At 50.1% G+C, this 18,241-nt stretch overlaps 1 protein-coding gene across 3 annotated transcripts in view; it reads left to right on the top strand.

Annotated features, from left to right (window-relative positions):
• PLEKHA2 (pleckstrin homology domain containing A2) overlaps positions 1–18,241 on the top strand; it is a 108,296-nt gene that overhangs the window by 57,371 nt on the left and 32,684 nt on the right. For all 3 annotated transcript variants that reach the window (XM_008273961.4, XM_008273960.4, XM_002720775.5), the window contains one exon: positions 12,368–12,424. In XM_008273961.4, the coding sequence (XP_008272183.1) occupies positions 12,368–12,424 (57 nt within the window). The remainder of the gene's footprint in view (positions 1–12,367; positions 12,425–18,241) is intronic.

Below are 18,241 nucleotides of genomic sequence, written 5' to 3' on the forward strand. Positions count from 1 at the left end.
CTACCCTCTGATTCGATTGTCACTTGCACCTAGAACCTGCCGTAACCTTAGGTTCCATGCCTCAGGCCACCGTACTGGGCTCTCTGAGGTCAGCCTCTCCACCAGACCCGCCCTGCCTGGGCAGAACCTTGCCCCTTCCAGACAGCCGGCAGAGCCTGCTTTGAGTTTGAATTAGCAAACAGAACCTGTGGCTGGTGGCTGGGTATTCCTTACATTTTCTCAGGAAGTGGTAGATTGCAGCTGGCTTGCCGTGATATAGGTGTGTAAAATATTCCATCGTGTGTCTAGACCACATTTTCTTTATCCGTTCATCTGATGATGGACACCTTTGCTGATTCCGTGTTTTGGCTGCTGTGAACGTGAGGCACCAGCTGCTGATGGGTGGGTGGGATTGGAGTCATGAATACTCCAGAGCGCTCACATGTGCGTAGGTTTCTGGGGTGTGAGGTGTTCACTTACAACATCTGTTTAACTTGTTCTGTGTCCCTTCCCTTAAGTAGAGGTGAAGAGGAAGATGAGGGGATCAGCTGTCACTGTGGAGGCCGAGGAGGGAAGGGTGCACCCCTGGTTGGAGGGGTGTGTGAGGTTGGGGTCCTCAGAGAGAGATGAGGTGTCTTGGCGAGTTCTGCGTGAGGAAGGTGTTCCTCGGGAATGTGCAGAGAGCTGAGGAGGCAGTGTGGAGCTCAGGCAGAGGTCACGAGCGTGGGTGTTAGCCTGGGCCAGCAGTCATCCTGAGAGCCGGGTTTGTGTGTGCCATGCTGGACAGGCCCTGGCCCAATATTATTGACTATGGCTGCTGATTTATCTAATGCATTTAAAAATTAATATGCTGAAAGTATCAAGGAAGCACTTTTTGGTGGTGGTTGTTGTAGGAAGAACATTAAGCATGAGATCTACCCTCTTGATCAATTTTTAAGTACACAGCACCATATTACTGTCTGTAGGCACAATATCACACTGCAGATCTCTCTCTAAAGCTTGTTCATCTTGCTTGCAAACAAATTTTTATTATTTTAATTTTATTTTTTAAAATTTCACTTTTTTTAGAAAATTAATTTCAAAGAACCCAAGAATGATACATCTTTTGCGAACACTTAGATAATTCCTTTTTAAACATTTACTTACGGGGCCAGTGCTGTGGCCTAGAAGGTGAATCCTCCGCCTACAGTGCCAGCATTCCATATAGGTGCTGGTTCATGTCCTGGCTGCTCCTCTTCCAATCCAGCTCTCTGCTTTATGGCCTGGGAAAGCACTGGAAGATGACCCAAGTGCTTGGGCCCTGTAGCCATGTGGGAGACCCAGAAGAAGCTCTTGGCTCCTGGCCTTGGATTGGTCTAACTCTGGCCATTGTGGCCATTTGGGGAGTAAACTAATAGAAACAACCATTGGCTGTATTTTCCTTAGAACATGACTAGGATATAATGGCTGTAGCACTTGTATTTTAATTTAACGTGGGTCCCTATTATGTTAGAGGAGATGGAACTCCTTAAGTAGGGCTGCTGTACTTCATTCCAGTGACTTAGAGTAGGTGGCAATGGGGTTAGTCACACAGCAACCTTCCTAACCTGCATGTGGCTACGTTCTTTGCAAGACTCAATTATATGGCCTGAAACAGAGGGTGCACAGGTGGCTGAAAGAACATTGCACTACTTTGTTGTTATTGTCACGTGTACTCTGGGACAGGTATTTTCTGCCTCCTCCCTGCCATCAATATTTAGATGCTGTTCTTTGCAAAGGGCACAGTGTGAATTATGGATCATGATCACAGTGTTCAGAGGGATTGCATCTGTCCGGGTAGCTGAAACCACAGTGAAAGCCCTTTGCTTTTTCTCTTTTTTAATTAGCTGAAAGCAGTTCTTTCCATTGGTAGAGACAGAACTTCAGCAGTGTTGACAATAAGACGTAATTTGACTGCATTTTAGTCAGGAGAATACAAACACGTGGGATATTATAATGGGCAATACTGCTGTCTTCAAGGCTAGGGAAAACTCCTGTTTTTGTAAATTACATTTTCTGTATAAGGAAACTTTCTAAGCAAAATTTAGCTGAAATCCAGCAATATTGAAACTACTTTTGTATCATTTACTTCACCCTGTCAAAATGCCAAAAATCAGGAAATAACTTCCTTTGAAAAATGATGGAGCAGACATGTAGACCAGAGAACAAAAACAGGTTAAGAGCCCCATATTGGGGTGCTGGGCTTCAACACCTGGCTCTGCTCCTGACTCCAGCTTCTTGCCTACTGTAGACCCTAAGAGGAAGTGGCGGTAGTTCAAACCCTCGGGTCCCTGCCACCCATATGGAAGATCTGGATTGAGTTCCCAGCTTCCAAGTTCAGCCTGGCCCAGCCCTAACCCCTTGCAAGCACTTGGTGAGAGAACCAACATAAACACTTAAAAATGGTCAATAATGGTATGTGCACGTGCCACAAAGCTGAAAATCTGGGGGCATGGCTGTGATGACAAGTCCCTTCCTGGCTTTTGGCCCCTGAGTTTCTTGTGTGTCTATCCAGAGGCATTCTGCATATACACAACATCACAACGAGTTTCAGTTGTTTGGACAAAGTATTTTTAATTTGTGGATATGTTCTGGTAATTAGCATATTAACTGCCCATACAGACCTGAATTCAAGGGTTAAGAGGAATTGTTGTGTGACTTTATTTGCATTAGAATATGAATGCAGAATCTTTTGGGGGAAAAATCCCAAAAGAAGATTTTAAGCAATAGATTTGTGTTTTCATGAAATACAAATTGTGCCAAGGATAAAATTATTAAAAAATTTTTTAGAATTAAGTTATTTGTGGATTTTCTTCCTTCTTGTCTGCTAATGGTCACCCCCAGGGGATGTAAGTATAATTTTTTTTGTGTTTTCCATACTAACTTATTTTTAAAACAAGGTGTGTCTTTATAACAGGACACAGTTTGTCTAAATTAAAAAAAAAATTAAAATCTAAGAAGCACTTTGGGATAATCATGTTAATAGCACTACTTGGTGTTACAGTCCAAGCAGCTAAAAAGTAGAAGCTGTGAAACTTCTCAGTGATTTTACTGTTGCAAAACCATGATGATGGCGGCCATGAGTTTTCTTAAAACTCTCTTTTGTTCTATTGTTATATTTTGCCTTAACTTTTAACCTTCAACATTTGCTTAATAAATCTCATCTGCATCCATATATGTTTATGTAGCTAATTATGTACGGAAGAATGCCATTTTATTTATTTATTTTAAGGGGGGGGAGAGAGAGAGAGAAGGGGAGGGGAGGGGAGGAGAGAAGAGAACAGATCTTCCCATGTGCTTCTTCAGTCTTCATATACCTACAACAGCTGGGGCAGGGCCAGGGGCCTGAGCTCAGTCCAGGTCTCTACGTGAGTGGCAGGGGCCCAATTACTTGAGCCATCACTGTTGCCTCCCGGGGTCTGCATTGGCAGGAAACGAGTCAGGAGCCAGAATGAGATACCAGGCTCAGGCACCCTGATGCGGGGCTTGCACATCTTCACTGATGTCTTAGCTGCTAGGCCAAATGCTTGCCCCAAGAATGCTATTTTATTATTATTAATGAATTATTAATTGTGTATATTTGTTATATAATTTATTGCTAAATAAAACTGTGTCTCTAAGACAAAGCAGACAGCTTGGCAGAGGGGCTGCATGGTGGATTTTCTGGAGCACAGACCAAAGGAAGAAAAAAGCAGGCTTGGTGCCTGGCAGAAGGGGGAAGTTCAGTCCCTGAGAGTTTAGTGCCTGACTGCAGAGAACATGGGGCTGCTGGGTGGAGGGGAGGACAAAGAGCCAGGGATGGCTTCTACAGGTTATGGTTTTAGAACCATTCAGCTTGCCAGGAGCCAGAGTCTGGGGACCTACCTGTATGCTGCCGGTTTTCTGGAGCCTACGCCTATAAGTCTCTATTGCCAGGTTGGCAGAAGGAAATAAAGGGGCCTAGGGATGTGCTGGCCAAGAGACTTAGACAGCATGTAGCACAGCCTGCCTTGGGCTGGTGCTAGTGGGTGTCGACCAGAACTAGACACCCAGACAACGGGATGAAAGCATGAAACCAGCACGGCGGCTCATGATGCGGAACCGAAAGAATAAGGAGTAAAGCCATGGATGTTTCCTGTTTCCTTAAGTTAGTATCAGGAAGTGGAGCTTCAGGGTAGAGGGGACAAGATGTATTGGCCACGGCGGTGAAGCCACTGCCCGGGCCTCCTGATGCTGGGTTATTTTCCTTTTGGTTATTCTTGTGCCAGGGAGGGGACTTTGGTAAGGGGACACTTCACATCATTCTCCTTAGGCAAGTTCTTTTCAGTGAGCCCAGATGGCCTTGGCGTTTGGCAGTTTAGCTATGGTTTCCGCTGGCAGCCAGCCGTGTTGGCGTGTGCGCTCGTGGTGGGATTGCCACATCCATTCGCCTTCCTCCTCCTTCCCTCTCGAGAAGCAGAGAGCTGGTTTGTAGCACCTGCTGTGTGCCTTGCTGTCTACTGGGCACCCCTGGGAATGTCAGAACGTGAGGAGGTGCCAGCATCTCCCCTTCCTTCCCCACTTCTGCTCTCTGAATCCCTGGCCTTGTGGAGTTTGGCACGCGACAGCCAGTTGGACTAGTTCCTGCCCTGCCCAGTTTTGGGCAGCTTCCTCTGGTGTAGCCCTGCTGGTCCTGCTCTGGTATTTGCCTTTTGTTGATGATCAACTTGTGGGAGGTGGTGTGGCCTTGAAGGATTTGGGAATCAGCAGGGCTTGGGTGTGCATGACTGTCACATGGGTTGTATAGGGTTAAGGGACAATGTGTGAAAGTTCCTAGCAGCAAGCCCAGCCCATAAATACGTATGGGCTTCCTTCTGTCCGACCAAGCTCCAGATGGGTGTTAGGAGTGGTAACCCTGTGTTCATCTGACTGCATGAGGAAGTCACTTCCCCAGCTGAGCCTCAGAGCACTTGTGTGGCGAATGAAGTCAGCAGACCCTCTTAGGGCTGACATTTTGTGAATTTTTAAAAAGACATTTATTTATTTGGAATGCAGAGTCACAGAGGAAGAGAAAGAGATAGAAAGAGAGATCTTCCATCTGCTGGTTCACTTCCTAAATGGACACAGTGGCTGGGGCTGGGCCAGGCCAAAGTTGGAAGCCAGGAACTCTATCCTGGTCTCCCACGTGGGTGGCAGGGGCCCACGTACGTGGACCACCTTCCACTGCTTTTCCAGGTGCGTTGGCAGGGAGCTGGATTAGAAGTGGAGCAGCCAGGACATGAACTGGTGCCCATATGGGATGCTGTTACTGCAGGTGGTGGCTTAATCCACTGTGCCACAATGCCAGCCCCTCTGTGAATTTAAGTCTATACTTGGGTCTTCTAGGGAGAGGACTCCTTCAAGGTCCCTAGTGGCAGAAAAGAAGACATTGACAGTGACGTCATAAAGCCATCAGCCTTGTAACAGGAGCCTGTCCTGGGCCCCGCACTGCTCTGGAAATGTTAGAAGTCCAAGAAACAACTCGGCTGCTCCTGGTTAGACAGCCTCATGCGGGTGGCTGCCAGCCGTGTCTGGAACAGGGTCTCGTTCTCCCTCCCCACCCTGGCCCTCCTCTTCCCTTCCTCCTCCCTGTTGACTGCGTCCCTGTGGCTGCAGGCTGGGTGTGGCCTTTTCTCTCACAGCTGCCGTGCAGTGAGCAGGGCCAGCTGGTGTGGGCAGCACTGGCTCTCTGACCTGGAGGAGCGGTGCTGTCACCTGAGGGCTGGAACAGCCTGCAGTGCTGGGTCCCTGTCCCACGTCACTTACAACCCAGGGGATCAGTGTGCTTAAAAATATTCCCAGGGGCATTCAGCCTGGTGGTTGGGATTGCCGTTTCCTGCGTTGGAGAACTGGGATTCAAGTCCTGACTCTGGCTCCTGACTCCTGCTTTCTCCTAATGAAGGCCCTGGGAGGCGGTAGTGGCAGTGATGGCTCAAGTGATTGGGTTCCTGCACCTACATGGGAGACCTAGATTGAGTTCCCGACTCCTGGCTTCAGCCCCAGCCCAGGCCCTCCCTCTGGGGGCATTTGGGAAGTGAACCAGCAGAAGGGAGCGGTGTGTGTGTGTGTGTGTGTGTGTGTGTGTGTGTTGTTAAAAACTTTCCCAGGTTCTGTAGCATAGTAAGGCAACTGTGGCTGACAACAATTAGTTGCATTTATCAAAATATCTAGTAGGGAAGATTTTGAATGTTCCCAACACAGAGAAATGACAAATGTTTGTAGTTATGGTTATACCAGATGTGATCATCGTACATTGTTGGTACATGTTGGAATGGAATTAAAAGATAAATACAGTCTACTAAAAATGCATTCATAGTTTTTTTTTGTTTGTTTGTTTGTTTGTTTTTGACAGACAGAGTGGACAGTGAGAGAGAGAGACAGAGAGAAAGGTCTTCCTTTGCCGTTGGTTCACCCTCCAATGGCCGCCGTGGCCGGAGCGCTGCGGCCGGTGCACTGCGCTGATCCGATGGCAGGAGCCAGGTGCTTCTGGTCTCCCATGGGGTGCAGGGCCCAAGCACTTGGGCCATCCTCCACTGCACTCCCTGGCCACAGCAGAGAGCTGGCCTGGAAGAGGGGCAACCGGGACAGAATCCGGCGCCCTGACCGGGACTAGAAGCCGGTGTGCTGGCGCCGCAAGGTGGAGGATTAGCCTAGTGAGCCGCGGTGCCAGCCAGTTTTTTTTTTTTTTTCATTATACATATTTTCATGGACCTTCTGAAGACTCTCAATATGTGTGTATTTCAATTTTTTTAAAAATATTTATTTTATTTATTTGAAAGACAGAGTTACAGAGAGAGGTAGAGACAGAGAGACAGAGGTCTTCCATCCACTGGTTCACTCCCCAGATGACCGCAATGGGCAGAGCTGAGCTGATCTGAAGCCAAGAGCCAGGAGCTTCTTCCAGGTCTCCCATGTGGGTGCAGGGGCCCAAGGACTTGGGCCATCTACTGCTTTCCCAGGCTACAGCAGAGCTGGATCGGAAGTGGAACAGCCAGGACTTGAGCCGGTGCCCATATGGGATCCTGGAGTACAGGCTGGGGCTTTAACCCACTGAGCCACAGCTCTGGCCCTGTATTTCAATTTTTTTAAAAAAAGATTTATTTATTTATTTGAAATTCAGAGTTACAGAGAGAGAAAGAGACAGAGAGAGATCTTTCATTCTTTGGTTCACTCCCCAGATGGCCACAACAGCCAGTGCTGGGCCTTTTGGGCCAAAATAAATGAGTCTTTTAGTTCATACCCCATAAACATGTATCATTATTACATGTCAATTACAATTTTTTCTCCAAGTCACCCCTGCTGAATCATACATGTATTAGTGAGCCGTTTGTTAACTAAAATCCCCGAGAGGCACTTCTTAGGAAGGAGGAAGGTTGATTTTGGCTCACAGTTTGGGAGGCTCACAGTGCAAGATCAGTGGCCCTGGTATTCTGGAGTCTGATGAGGGTAGCAGAATGTGCCCAGAAGGGGGTGCCCATGGCCAGCAGGACGCAGAGAGACCCAGGGGCACACTCTTCCTCTACCTTGTGATTCTGTCATGGGGCAGCACCCTGGAACCTGATGCGATCCATCACCTCCCACACTCCGCCTTCTCAGTCCCACTTTGGAACCCAGGAGATGTCTTCCTAGAGAAACACGTTGTGCCAACGGTGGGCAGAAGCTGCACTGGTCGTCCAGTACTTTATGTGTGTTTTTCTTTTTAATGGGATGGAGTGGGGATGTCCCCACCAAGCAGGCATCATTATCATTGAAAACTGAGGAGTGTGCTGTGGAAAGCAGTGACTCTATCTGTATCCTCCGTATGCTTAGCTTACTAAGAGGAGACTTAAACATTCAAAAAAATGTCCTCCAGGAGGCCGGTGTTATGGCATTGCAGGTAAAGCCGCTGCCTGTGATGCCGGCATCCCATATGGACGCCAGTTCATGTCCTGGTTGCTCCACTTCCAGTCCAGCTCCCTGTGGATGGACTGGGAAAAGCAGCAGAAGATGTCCCAAGTGTTTGAGCCCCTGCAACCCACATGGGAGAACCAGATGAAGCTCCTGGCCCCTGGCTACTACCTAGTCCAGCACTGACCATTGTGGCAATCTGGGGAGGGAACCAGGAGATGGAAAGATTTCTCTCTTTCTCTCTCTCTTGTTTCTCCTCTCTCTTGCTCTGTAACTCTGCCTTTCAAATAAATAAATATTTTTTAAAAAAATATGTGCTTGAATGTAGAATATAGGGTTAGATTCTTGCACTGTAGACCAGCTGTTCTTTATATATATATAAAGATTTGTTTATTTGAGAGGCAGAATGAGAGAGAGATATCTTCCATCTGCTGGTTCACTCCCCAAATGGCTGCAACAACCAGGATTGGGAGCCAGGAGCTTCTTCCACATCTCCCACATGGGTGCAGGGCCCCACACACTTGGGCCATCCTCTGCTGCTTTCTCCAGGCCATTGCAGGAGCTGGATCAAAAGTGGAGCAGCTGGGACTCAAACCAGTGCCTGAGAGGGACGCTGACACTGCAGGCCACAGCTTTTAACTCGCTGAGCCACAGTGCTGGCCCCAGACCAGTATTCTTAAACTTGGACCTATTTAGGGATCACTGGGGAACATTTTTATTCTTATTTTTTTTTATTTGAGAGGCAGAAAGAGGGGTTGGGGGAGAACAGTTTCATCTACTGCTTTATTCCCCAAATGCCCACAAAGGCCAGGACTGGACCAAGTGGAAGCCTGGAATTCAATCCAGATCTCCCATGGTTGTAGGAACCCAATTACTTGAGCCATCATTTCTCCCTGCCAGGGTCTGCTTTAGCTGGAAGCTGGAATCAGGCCCATATGGGATGTGTGCAACCTCACTGCTAGGCCACGGCCTGCCCCTGGGGAACGGGACACTTGATTCTGATTCTCTGTTTCGCAGCAGAAGCTGGGACCTGGGCTTTTGCAGAGAAGCTCCCCAACGGATTCTGGCATGCACCAGAGCCGGAAAGGATCTGTGTCATGAATTCAGAGAGGCGAGGTCGGGGCAGGCTGGGTGGGTAGGGCAGGCTTTGTGAAAGAGTTTGCTCTTTGCCCGGAGAAGTCAGAGCTGGGGCCGGGGCTCCCCCATTTGCTCTGATCCCCAGCCTCCCTGGGTTCCTGCTCGGACATCTGGCCGCCTGGCCCTCAGCTCAGGCATCTTGGCCCAGTCTTCCTTCATCAAGAACTGTCTGCCAGGGGGTTGCCCGTGTGCTACTGTGGCAGTGAGCTGTCACCATTAATTTTCTAGGTCCAGTAACTGCAGTGGACACTGAGCGTCACTTTGGATCAAGCCCCGGGGATCATGTGTTCTTTGGGTGGAGTGCATGAAGGGGTGAGGGGTGGGGGCAGCAGTGTTTTCAGACATTCGTCATATTTCCCTGGCTTCTCGCTGGTGGACAGGGGTGCATCTGAGCCCAGGAGCTGCCTGGGTGGGGTGTGGGTGAAAGGGGTGAGGACTCCCCACCCTGGCCTCTGGGGTATCCTGGCCTGCAGAGCTGCTACCGTATGCTGCTCTCTGAACCCGGAGAGCTGCGAGGCAGGGGACAGGGCACGGAGCAGCCTGCATGGGCACAGCGGATGAAGTAGCTGCAGTATGACCAGTATCTGTGTACTGTATCTATCGTTGTATCTGTCATTCTGTGTTCTGCACGGGTCCCATCTGAATGGCGCTCCAAATCTCACTTCTTAGCTCACAGTTCACGACGGGGCTCTGGAGGCCTCTGGGCCGTGCCTCTGTGTGAGAGCAGCCCTGGGACCTGTGGGAGGGAAGGGGAGCTGCCCCGGTACAGTTGGAATTCCCGCAGCTCCGGCTCCCTGAGTTACGCCCTGCTGCTTCTTGGGAGTAGGCCTGGAAGCTGGGAGACTGGACTTTAGTTGAGGCTCTGCCACTGATTTTGTGGCCCTGGACAGTTCCTCTTGCTCATAATTCACCATCCTCAGCTGCAGAACAGGGTGGGAGTGGAACAGATGTTCAGCCTCCGGCAGAGGCCCGTGGCTCCCTGGGCTACCAGGAGGCCAGCTTTGGGAAGTCTAACAGAGCCGAGTTCCCTTTACCCATCTCTAGGGCAGTGCCCATCACTCGTGTGCCTTTTGGGGAGCGGTGGCTTCTCTCTGGACTCTGATCTAGGAGTTACAAGGCCTGTCTCTCCTTACACGATAGGACTTTTCCTGAAAAAAATGTTAGAAAATTGCTGTGTGGTTGGAAATCAAATGTAAAGGTCATCCACGTGTCAAATGTTGGTCTGGCTACTGAAGGCAGAGTCTTGACTCACTGGTCCACGTGCCAAAGGAGGGAGATGGAGAGTCTCTTACTACAATTCTAGTGTCTTAAGGTTCCTTTCTTTTTCTTTTTTATTTTTTTAGAGATTTATTTTATTTATTTGAAAGAGTTACAGAAAGAGGTAGAGACAGAGAGAAAGGTCTTCCTTCTGCTGGTTCACTCCCCAGATGGCCGCAACCGCCAGAGCTGTGCTGATCTGAAGCCAGGAGCCAGGAGATTCTTCAGTTCTCCCTCGTGGGTGCAGGGGCCCAAGGACTTGGGTCATTTTCCACTGCTTTCCCAGGCCATAGCAGAGAGCTGGATCAGAAGTAGAGCAGCCGGGACTAGAACCAGCACCCATATGGGATGCTGGCACTTCAGGCCAGGGCGTTAACCCACTGCTCCACAGCGCCGGCCCCTTTCTTTTCTTTTTAAGGCGGGGTGGCAGAGAGAGAAGGAGACACATGCATACACACACACAGATTGAGAGAGAGAGAGAGAGAATCTTCACCTGCTGGTTCGCTACCCAAATGGCTGCAACAGTTGGGGCTGGGTCAGACTGAAGCCAGGAGCCAGAAATTCCATCTGGGTCTTCCAGATGGGTAGGCAGGGATCCAGGTACTTGGACCATTTGCTGCTGCTTTCGTTGGAGCCTGAGCAGAAGAGCTGGATCAGAAGCAGAGCAGCCAGGACTTAAACCAAAGTTCCCATATGGGATGCTGGCATCTCAGGTGGTGGCTTAACCTGGTATGCTGCAATGCCAGCTCCTTGTGGCACAATTGACGAGGTCACCAGGAGCTACGGACAGATTCTCAGGTTCATGAGAGAGTGGATTTTCTAGATAATACATGGGAAACGCCACAGCTGTGATTTCTAATCCTGGCTGTTACCCTGTAATGTTTCTGTCCCTGTGGTTTCATTGCTTCATCCCCAAAAATGGGGATATTAAAAAGCGAAAGAGGTGATGTCAAGGTTGCATACGTTTCCAGGCACAGCGCCTGTGTCTTGCTGTTTTAATACTATGCCGACGTAGTGCTTTATGGTGTGTGGGGAGCAAACCGGACTAGACTGAGTTACTGGAATTAAGACTTATTCTATGCATCTGCTCTCCCACAATATGGCGCTGGGAGAGAAGTAAACAGCTTCCGCACAGCTGCCTCCAGTTCAACCAATAAACAGCAGGAGCTGCTCCTGATTGGAGGAGAGCAGCGTACTCGGCGTGTGGGCAGCCGAGTTAGGATTGGCGGAGGAGGACTATAAAGGAGGAGAGAGACGGCATGCACCAGGAACATCTAAGGGGAACATCTAGCTGAAGGAACACCCGTGCAGCCCCCGAGACGAGCCGGCCGGCGGTGTGCCGCTCCCCTGCGGAAGTGGGGAATGCGGCCAGGGGGAACTGCCCTTCCACGGAGGTGGAAGGGATAGTAGCCAACCCGGGAAGAACCAGCAGCAAACCCGGGGAGGGCCGAGCAGACGAAAGAACAGCGCAGGGTCCTGTGTCGTTCCTCCACGAAGAGGGGGAGCGACAATGGTGTACGGACATCACTTCAATCACTTCATGCGGTTCTCATGATGGTCCCGTGAAGTGGGCTGGAAAAATAAATTATTTATTTCCATATGATATGATTTTTGTACTCCATGTTACAAAAAGGATTTTGGAGGGGCATGGAACTGGACAAAGTAAACAAGATCAGAGCAAACGGGGTAGAGAAACCCTAGCAGCTAACACTTGTTGGGAATCTGCTTCAGGCCTGGGACAATTCCAAGAGCTCTTAAATGTAGAAGTCATTGTGACAACCCTCTCGTGTTGTCATCATCCCCATTTTTACCAAAGGGAAGACACAGGCTCCGTGGTTAAAGAAGTCGTTGACAGTCCACTGGCAGAGCACTTGCGTTTAACCACTGTACCAGAACCTCAGTGAAGAGATAAATAAATAACAATAGCTTCCATCAAGGACCTGAGTTGTTATCACTGCTTTGCAGGTGCGGAAAGGGGGAGGAAGAATGGTTCAAAGCCAGAGCACACCTGGAATCTCCATTTCTGTCTCTCAGTGCTGTACTGCTGTCTCATGTGGCATCTTCCTTAAAATGAAAAACCTGTGTCTTTCAGAACCTGGCAGTTGGTTCCGGAGCTGTTGGATCTTTGCAGCTGACCTACATCTCGAAGGTACTGTTGGCCTGGAGCTCTGGGGATTCATGCTAAGTAGGTTTAGGATCTAAACAAGGGCAAGTGTCAAGTCTTTTGGGCCTGAGCACTTGGGGAGTCGCGTGGACCTTAGTTTGCGCCTCCTCCCCAGATGTGGCCTGTGGAAGAGTCGCTGCTGGCTGGGATGGGGGTGTGGGCGGTTAGCAGATTCTCAGAGGGTGGGCAAGTCAGGAGGTGTAGGTGGTGGTTGAGCTGGGGGTCAGGGTGGGACATGACCCTTCTGTGTGATTGGGAGAAAAAGCACACCGAAGACAACCACTCCGAACTGTGAAGGGTGCAGGCAAAGAGGGACAGCTGGGAGAGAGCTGGACTTGGCTGGAATGTCGTCGTCAGCCACCTGGGGGGAAGGCTGAGGGTGCCCGGCTGTGCCAGGAGAGCCTTCAGGTCTGGTAACTGCTGCAGGGTCCCGTGCTGAGCCCGGGAGGGGGAGGGGCTGCTGATGACGCCATCACTGCTGAGTTCAGCTCCTTTGGGCGGCCCCTCCTGGGGCAGGCACCACAGCTGACCCGTGATGCAGCAGCGATCAAAAGGCTGGGGGATTTAGAGCCTCCCCAGAAAGAGGAACTCTTTGTACAGAGAGGAGAGCCAGGTGGCACCCAGCCAGCACCCAGGCTCCGGAAGTCCTGTGCTCTGCGTGCCTGGCGCTCACATCAGGCCTGGGGTGGGGGTGTGAGTGGGGCTTCTGCTTCCTTGCATGCCCCCTTCCCTAGCCTCAGGCTTGAGACCTGGGTGGGGAGGCCCTGGGGGGCCCAGGGAACAGCAGGCCAGCTTGGGCTGCAGGGGGTGCACAGCCTAGCACAAAGGCAGGAGGTGCTGGAGGTGTCTGCTCAGATTAGAGAGGGGCGATGCTGACCTCAGGGGAGGGGGAAGGGTCTTTTAAAGTACAGCTTTTCAGCTTTTCGAGCACAGCTGTGGGCAATTTGCGCCTGCCTTGTGGTCAGAAATGAGGCTGCCGGGCCTGCCAGCCAGGCCGAGGCCTGCACCCTCCTCCCTCTCCCCCCCCCCCCACTCCTCCCCTCCCTGCTGAGCTCATGAACTCCTTTGTCCAGGAGGTTCAGAGACATAGCACTGAGAGTTGGGGAAGCAGAGAACCGCTTCATCCGTGAAAACCGAAACTCTCTCCTGTGTTGAGAGGGTTTGGAGGGGAAGAGTGAAGGCAGTTTCCTGCTGAATCATGATTTATATAAATGCAGCCCAGAGGAGGATTTTTTTTTTTAACAACTCTCAGCTCTGGCAGCTACCACATTTCCAGGAGGATGGAGCTGCCTTCTAGCCCTTCCCCAGGGAGAGGCAGGCAGAACCCACAGCTGCCTCTGGGTCCGGTTACACAGACTCTCAGGAAACCTTTAACTCCTGCCTGACCCAAAGCCAGATGCAGGGGTTTCCCAGAAAATGTTCAGCTAAGTGCCGGGGTCCAATGTGGCCTTCCAGGTTCCTTCCTGTTAACCCTTGGGTAACCCTCCTGAGGGGAGCGACTGCCACGGGGTCAGATGGTCCTGCTGATGTCCAGGGCCGCACCTCTGCAGCTGTGTCCCGAGGCCAGTGCTGGGGACATGGGAATGGGCATGAGGTCCTTTTGGGAGGCTGGGAGATGGAAGTGCTGGCTCTGATGCTGGCCAGGGGTCCCTGGCAACAGCACCGACACTGGAGCACCACCCAAGATGGCCCTTTCTGTTCCCCTCCAGCCATCGCTGCACAGCTGGGCCACCGCGCCACCCCTACCCTGGGTCCCATTAGTTACCTGTCAGGAGGAACTTCAGGAATAATGGTTCTTAACTGGTTTTGGTAGTGGTGGGGTGAAGTGGGGGCGGGGCATGAGTTCTTTTGAGTCTGATGAGAAGTGGGGGGACTCATTTTCTAAGTGAGTGTGGGTTTGTGTGTCTACACCCCACAGTCTAGAATTTCAGGGGCCCAGGAGACCACCAGCTTGTAACCCCCACATCATTATGTGTCAGTGGCCTGTTCTCCACACCTCTTCATGGGGCACAGTCACCCCAGACCCTGAGGCACAACTGCACCACACCAGGGGCTCCCAGACCTACACACTGGCTGCAGCTCCTCCTGCCAAGAGGGGACTTTCGGCCAAGGGCAGAGGGGTGGGGTGGGCCCTTGAGGGCGGCCTGCTGCTGACAGCCTGCTGTTCCTGTGGTCAGAGTTTGATCTGATAAGACCCAGTGCCTGAGTCTGTTGAGCTGTGGAGCAGCCCTACCTGGGTCAGCCTCCTGGTGGCCTACACCCATTCCTGTCCTCACAGCCTGATCTCCTCTGGCCATGGGGCCTGCTGTTAGTCACTGTGGTGCAGCCACACCACCGTGGCCACCCCAGTGCATGCAGGAGGCTGCAAGCGGTGTCTGCCCCCAACTGTGGCCACTCTCTTCTTCACTGTGTGGGCAGGAGGCTGTTGCAGCTTGGCATGGTCTCCTGCAGGCGGTGGGAGTGCATAGAGTGCAATCAGTACCTCCCACGGGGCAGGCTGTCACATCAGATTCTCTGTTGGGTCACAGCAACGGGTAGATGTCATTGCATTTTCCTCTTCTGCCATTCTGTAACTCTGAGAGTGGGCTGGTATTTTCACTGTGGCTTTTACCCCTTGGGAAGCTGCTCAGAGACTTGGAGGTCTTGGTACACAGCCTCCCAGGACAGAACTACAACTGATGCTATTAATTCAGCCCTGAGTTGCTTTGCCGAGCTCCTTCTGTGGAATGGTGTGAGGTGTGAGGCGAATTGTAGATGTATGTGCCTGCACGCTGAAGACATAGAAAAGCGGACTAATAACAAACCAGGCTATCTCTTTGGAAGGTTCTGCTCCCTCCACAAGCACACGGGGAGCATTCCCACAGTGTGGCCTGGCTGATGAGTTGGGGTGGAAGCAGGCCATTTGTAATCCAGGTGGGGTCAACAGCATCAGCCAGCGCTGCTCTCTGTAGTCAGTGATACCCAAGTTTCCTGAGAAAGGACACATTTTCAGCTAAACCACAGAGGGTCTAGGAGTGCTTGGCTTCTCTTGTGTCGTTCTCAATGTTTTGCTCTGATTTATTTTCATTTCCTTTGAAGGGCAGAGGGTGGGAGGGAGACGGAGACAGATGGAGAGACATCTTCCCCTCTGCTGGTTCACTCCCCAAATGCCTGCAACATTGGTCAAAAACCAGAGTGGCCAAGTATTTCTGGGGTGGTCGGGATTGTGCAGAAGCCCAGGGCCTGCCTGACCAGCAGAATCTTACAGACAAGAGGAAACCTGGCAGCATGGATGCTGAGGGATGGAAAGAGAAAGTGAGGCACTGACACATCAGCACATCACACCCAGCAGGATAAAGGCACGCAGTGTGGTTCACGTTGAAAGTGGGCACAGAAACCCAGGAAAGCCAGACAGCACGGGGGACGCAACTATTGGTTGTGGAAAGCCAGGGTCCCGCTTGTTGCCTGTGGAGTTGTGAAGACTGAAGTTGGGAGATCTGTGTAGGGTGGGTTTACCGTTGCTTAAACCATCTTAGAGCTTGTGAGCGCCATCCGACACCAAAATGCACCCATGTACCTCACGGAAAGTATTGCATTGACTGTAAAACAGTTGGAAGGATTTTCCTCATTTTACTTTCAGAAAGAATTTCCTGTAACTCATCTAACTGAGGATTGGCTCAGAACTCGGGGCAGCCATCCTGCACACACGCTCAAGGAGTCTTATCAACTAAGAAAATTTAAGCTACTGATCATTTCCAAATGCAGTGTTTTTTTTTTTTTTTTTTTTCCAATTGCTTAGTTGAAAATGAAATGAAATTGGCTTAATGTGATGTCTTGTATACATTTAATAACTTTCAGTCAGGTTGCTACAATGTTATGCAGACATGTTACTGAGTATTTATCAAGCTTGGATATTGCAGGATTTTTTTTTTCCACATCTATACCTATTTTTTTCTGGCTATGAGAAGCTTGTGGGCTCCCAGTGTTTTGTTCATGTTTCCAGTGTGGCACTGCCTGTGTTAACGTGTGGGATGGATTTTTAAAGGAAATGAGATGTCAGGAGCTACAAATGGGCCCTGTATTTTATATTAAATCCTCAGGACAACCCTATGAAAACTTGACGCTATTTCTTCCATATTTGATGGGACAGGGAATAGAGGTCACACAGTGACCTGGACACCTGTGATTGACGTTGTCTCCCGGGCCTGGGCTGTACTGCCTGTCTTTCTTTTGATCTTTCATAGGTGTTGCCTCAGTTCCCAGTTGAGTATATGGGGCAGTATTAACTCTGGAATCTGGGCAGGTCTTCAGGAAGAACTTAGAGCCCAGAGCTAGAACTCAGCTGTCTGACGAGCCAGTCATGATTAGACCCCAGTAACTGTGATCCCTGAAGAGACTTTAATTTTAACTCAAGATTTTTCTTAACTCCTGGCTTCTAATTTGAAGATACTTCCAAAACGTTTGTGGAAAGTGGAATTAAACGATAAGTTAATTTTGGTGCAAATTTTTTTGAAATCTGTACATAGAGGAGTTTTCAAAAGGCTTATGAAAATAAGTACTATGAAAAAGAATTTTGAAAAAAATTTCTGGACCAAAATAAAGTTACCTTTTTTATAACTTTTTTTTTTATTTTTTAAGAAGATTTATTTATTTGAAAGTCAAAGTGACAGAGAGAGGGAGGTGGAGGGGTAGAGAGCATGCTTCAGTCTACTGGTTCATTCCGCAAATGGCCACAACTGCTGTGTCTCCTGTGTGGGTGGCAGGGGCCCAAGTACTTGTGCCATCATCTGCTGCTTTCCCACATGCACTAGCAGGGAGCTGGGTCAGAAATGGAGCAGCCAGGACTCAAGCTGGCATTCTGATGTAGGATGCTAGTGTCCCAAGTGGCAATTTAACCCACCATGCTACAACACTGGCCCCTAAACTTACCTTTTAATTCCACTTTCCATGGGGCTAGCATTGTGACGTAATGGGTAAAGCCACTACCTGCAATACTGGCATCCCATTTGGGTACCAGTTTAAGTCCCGGCTGTTCCACTTCTAATCCAGCTCCCTGCTAATGGCCTGGGAAAAGGCAGTGGAAGATGGCCCAAGTGTTTGGGCCCCTGCATCCACATGGGAGACTAGGATGAAGCTCCTGGCTCCTAGCTTTTTGCAGCCATTTGGAGAATGAACCAGCAGATGGAAGAGCTCTCTTTCCACTCTGTCTCTGTGTAATTATGATTTTCAAATAAATCTCTGTTTAAAAAAATTCCACTTCCCAAACTTTCCATAAACTTAAAATTGTTTTTAAACTTCTCTTTAAGAGGCAGAGAGAGGCCAGCGCTGCAGCTCACTAGGCTAATCCTCCGCCTGTGGTGCCGGCACCCCGGGTTCTAGTCCCGGTTGGGGCGCCAGGTTCTAGTCCCAGTTGCTCTTCTTCCAGGCCAGCTCTCTGCTGTGGCCCGGGAGTGCAGTGGAGGATGGCCCAAGTGCTGGCCCTGCACCCGCATGGGAGACCAGGAGGAAGCACCTGGCTCCTGGCTTTGGATCGGCACAGTGTGCCGGCAGCAACGCACCAGCGGCCACATGGGAGGTGAACCAACGGAAGGAAGACCTTTCTCTCTGTCTCTCTCTCTCTCACTATCTAACTCTGCCTGTCCAAAAAAAAAAAAAAAAAAAAAAAAGAGGCAGAGAGAGATGTAAGATGTAAGTGGAGATAGATATGAGAGAGAGAGAGAGAGAGAGAAACTCTTATTCCTTTTGTTCACTCCCCAAGTGTCTGTAATGACGTGGGTCAGGGAACTGGAAACTCAATCCGGGACTCCCACGTGGGTGATAGGA

This window comes from Oryctolagus cuniculus, chromosome 2 (assembly GCF_964237555.1).
Source record: "Oryctolagus cuniculus chromosome 2, mOryCun1.1, whole genome shotgun sequence".
NCBI lineage: Eukaryota > Metazoa > Chordata > Mammalia > Lagomorpha > Leporidae > Oryctolagus > Oryctolagus cuniculus.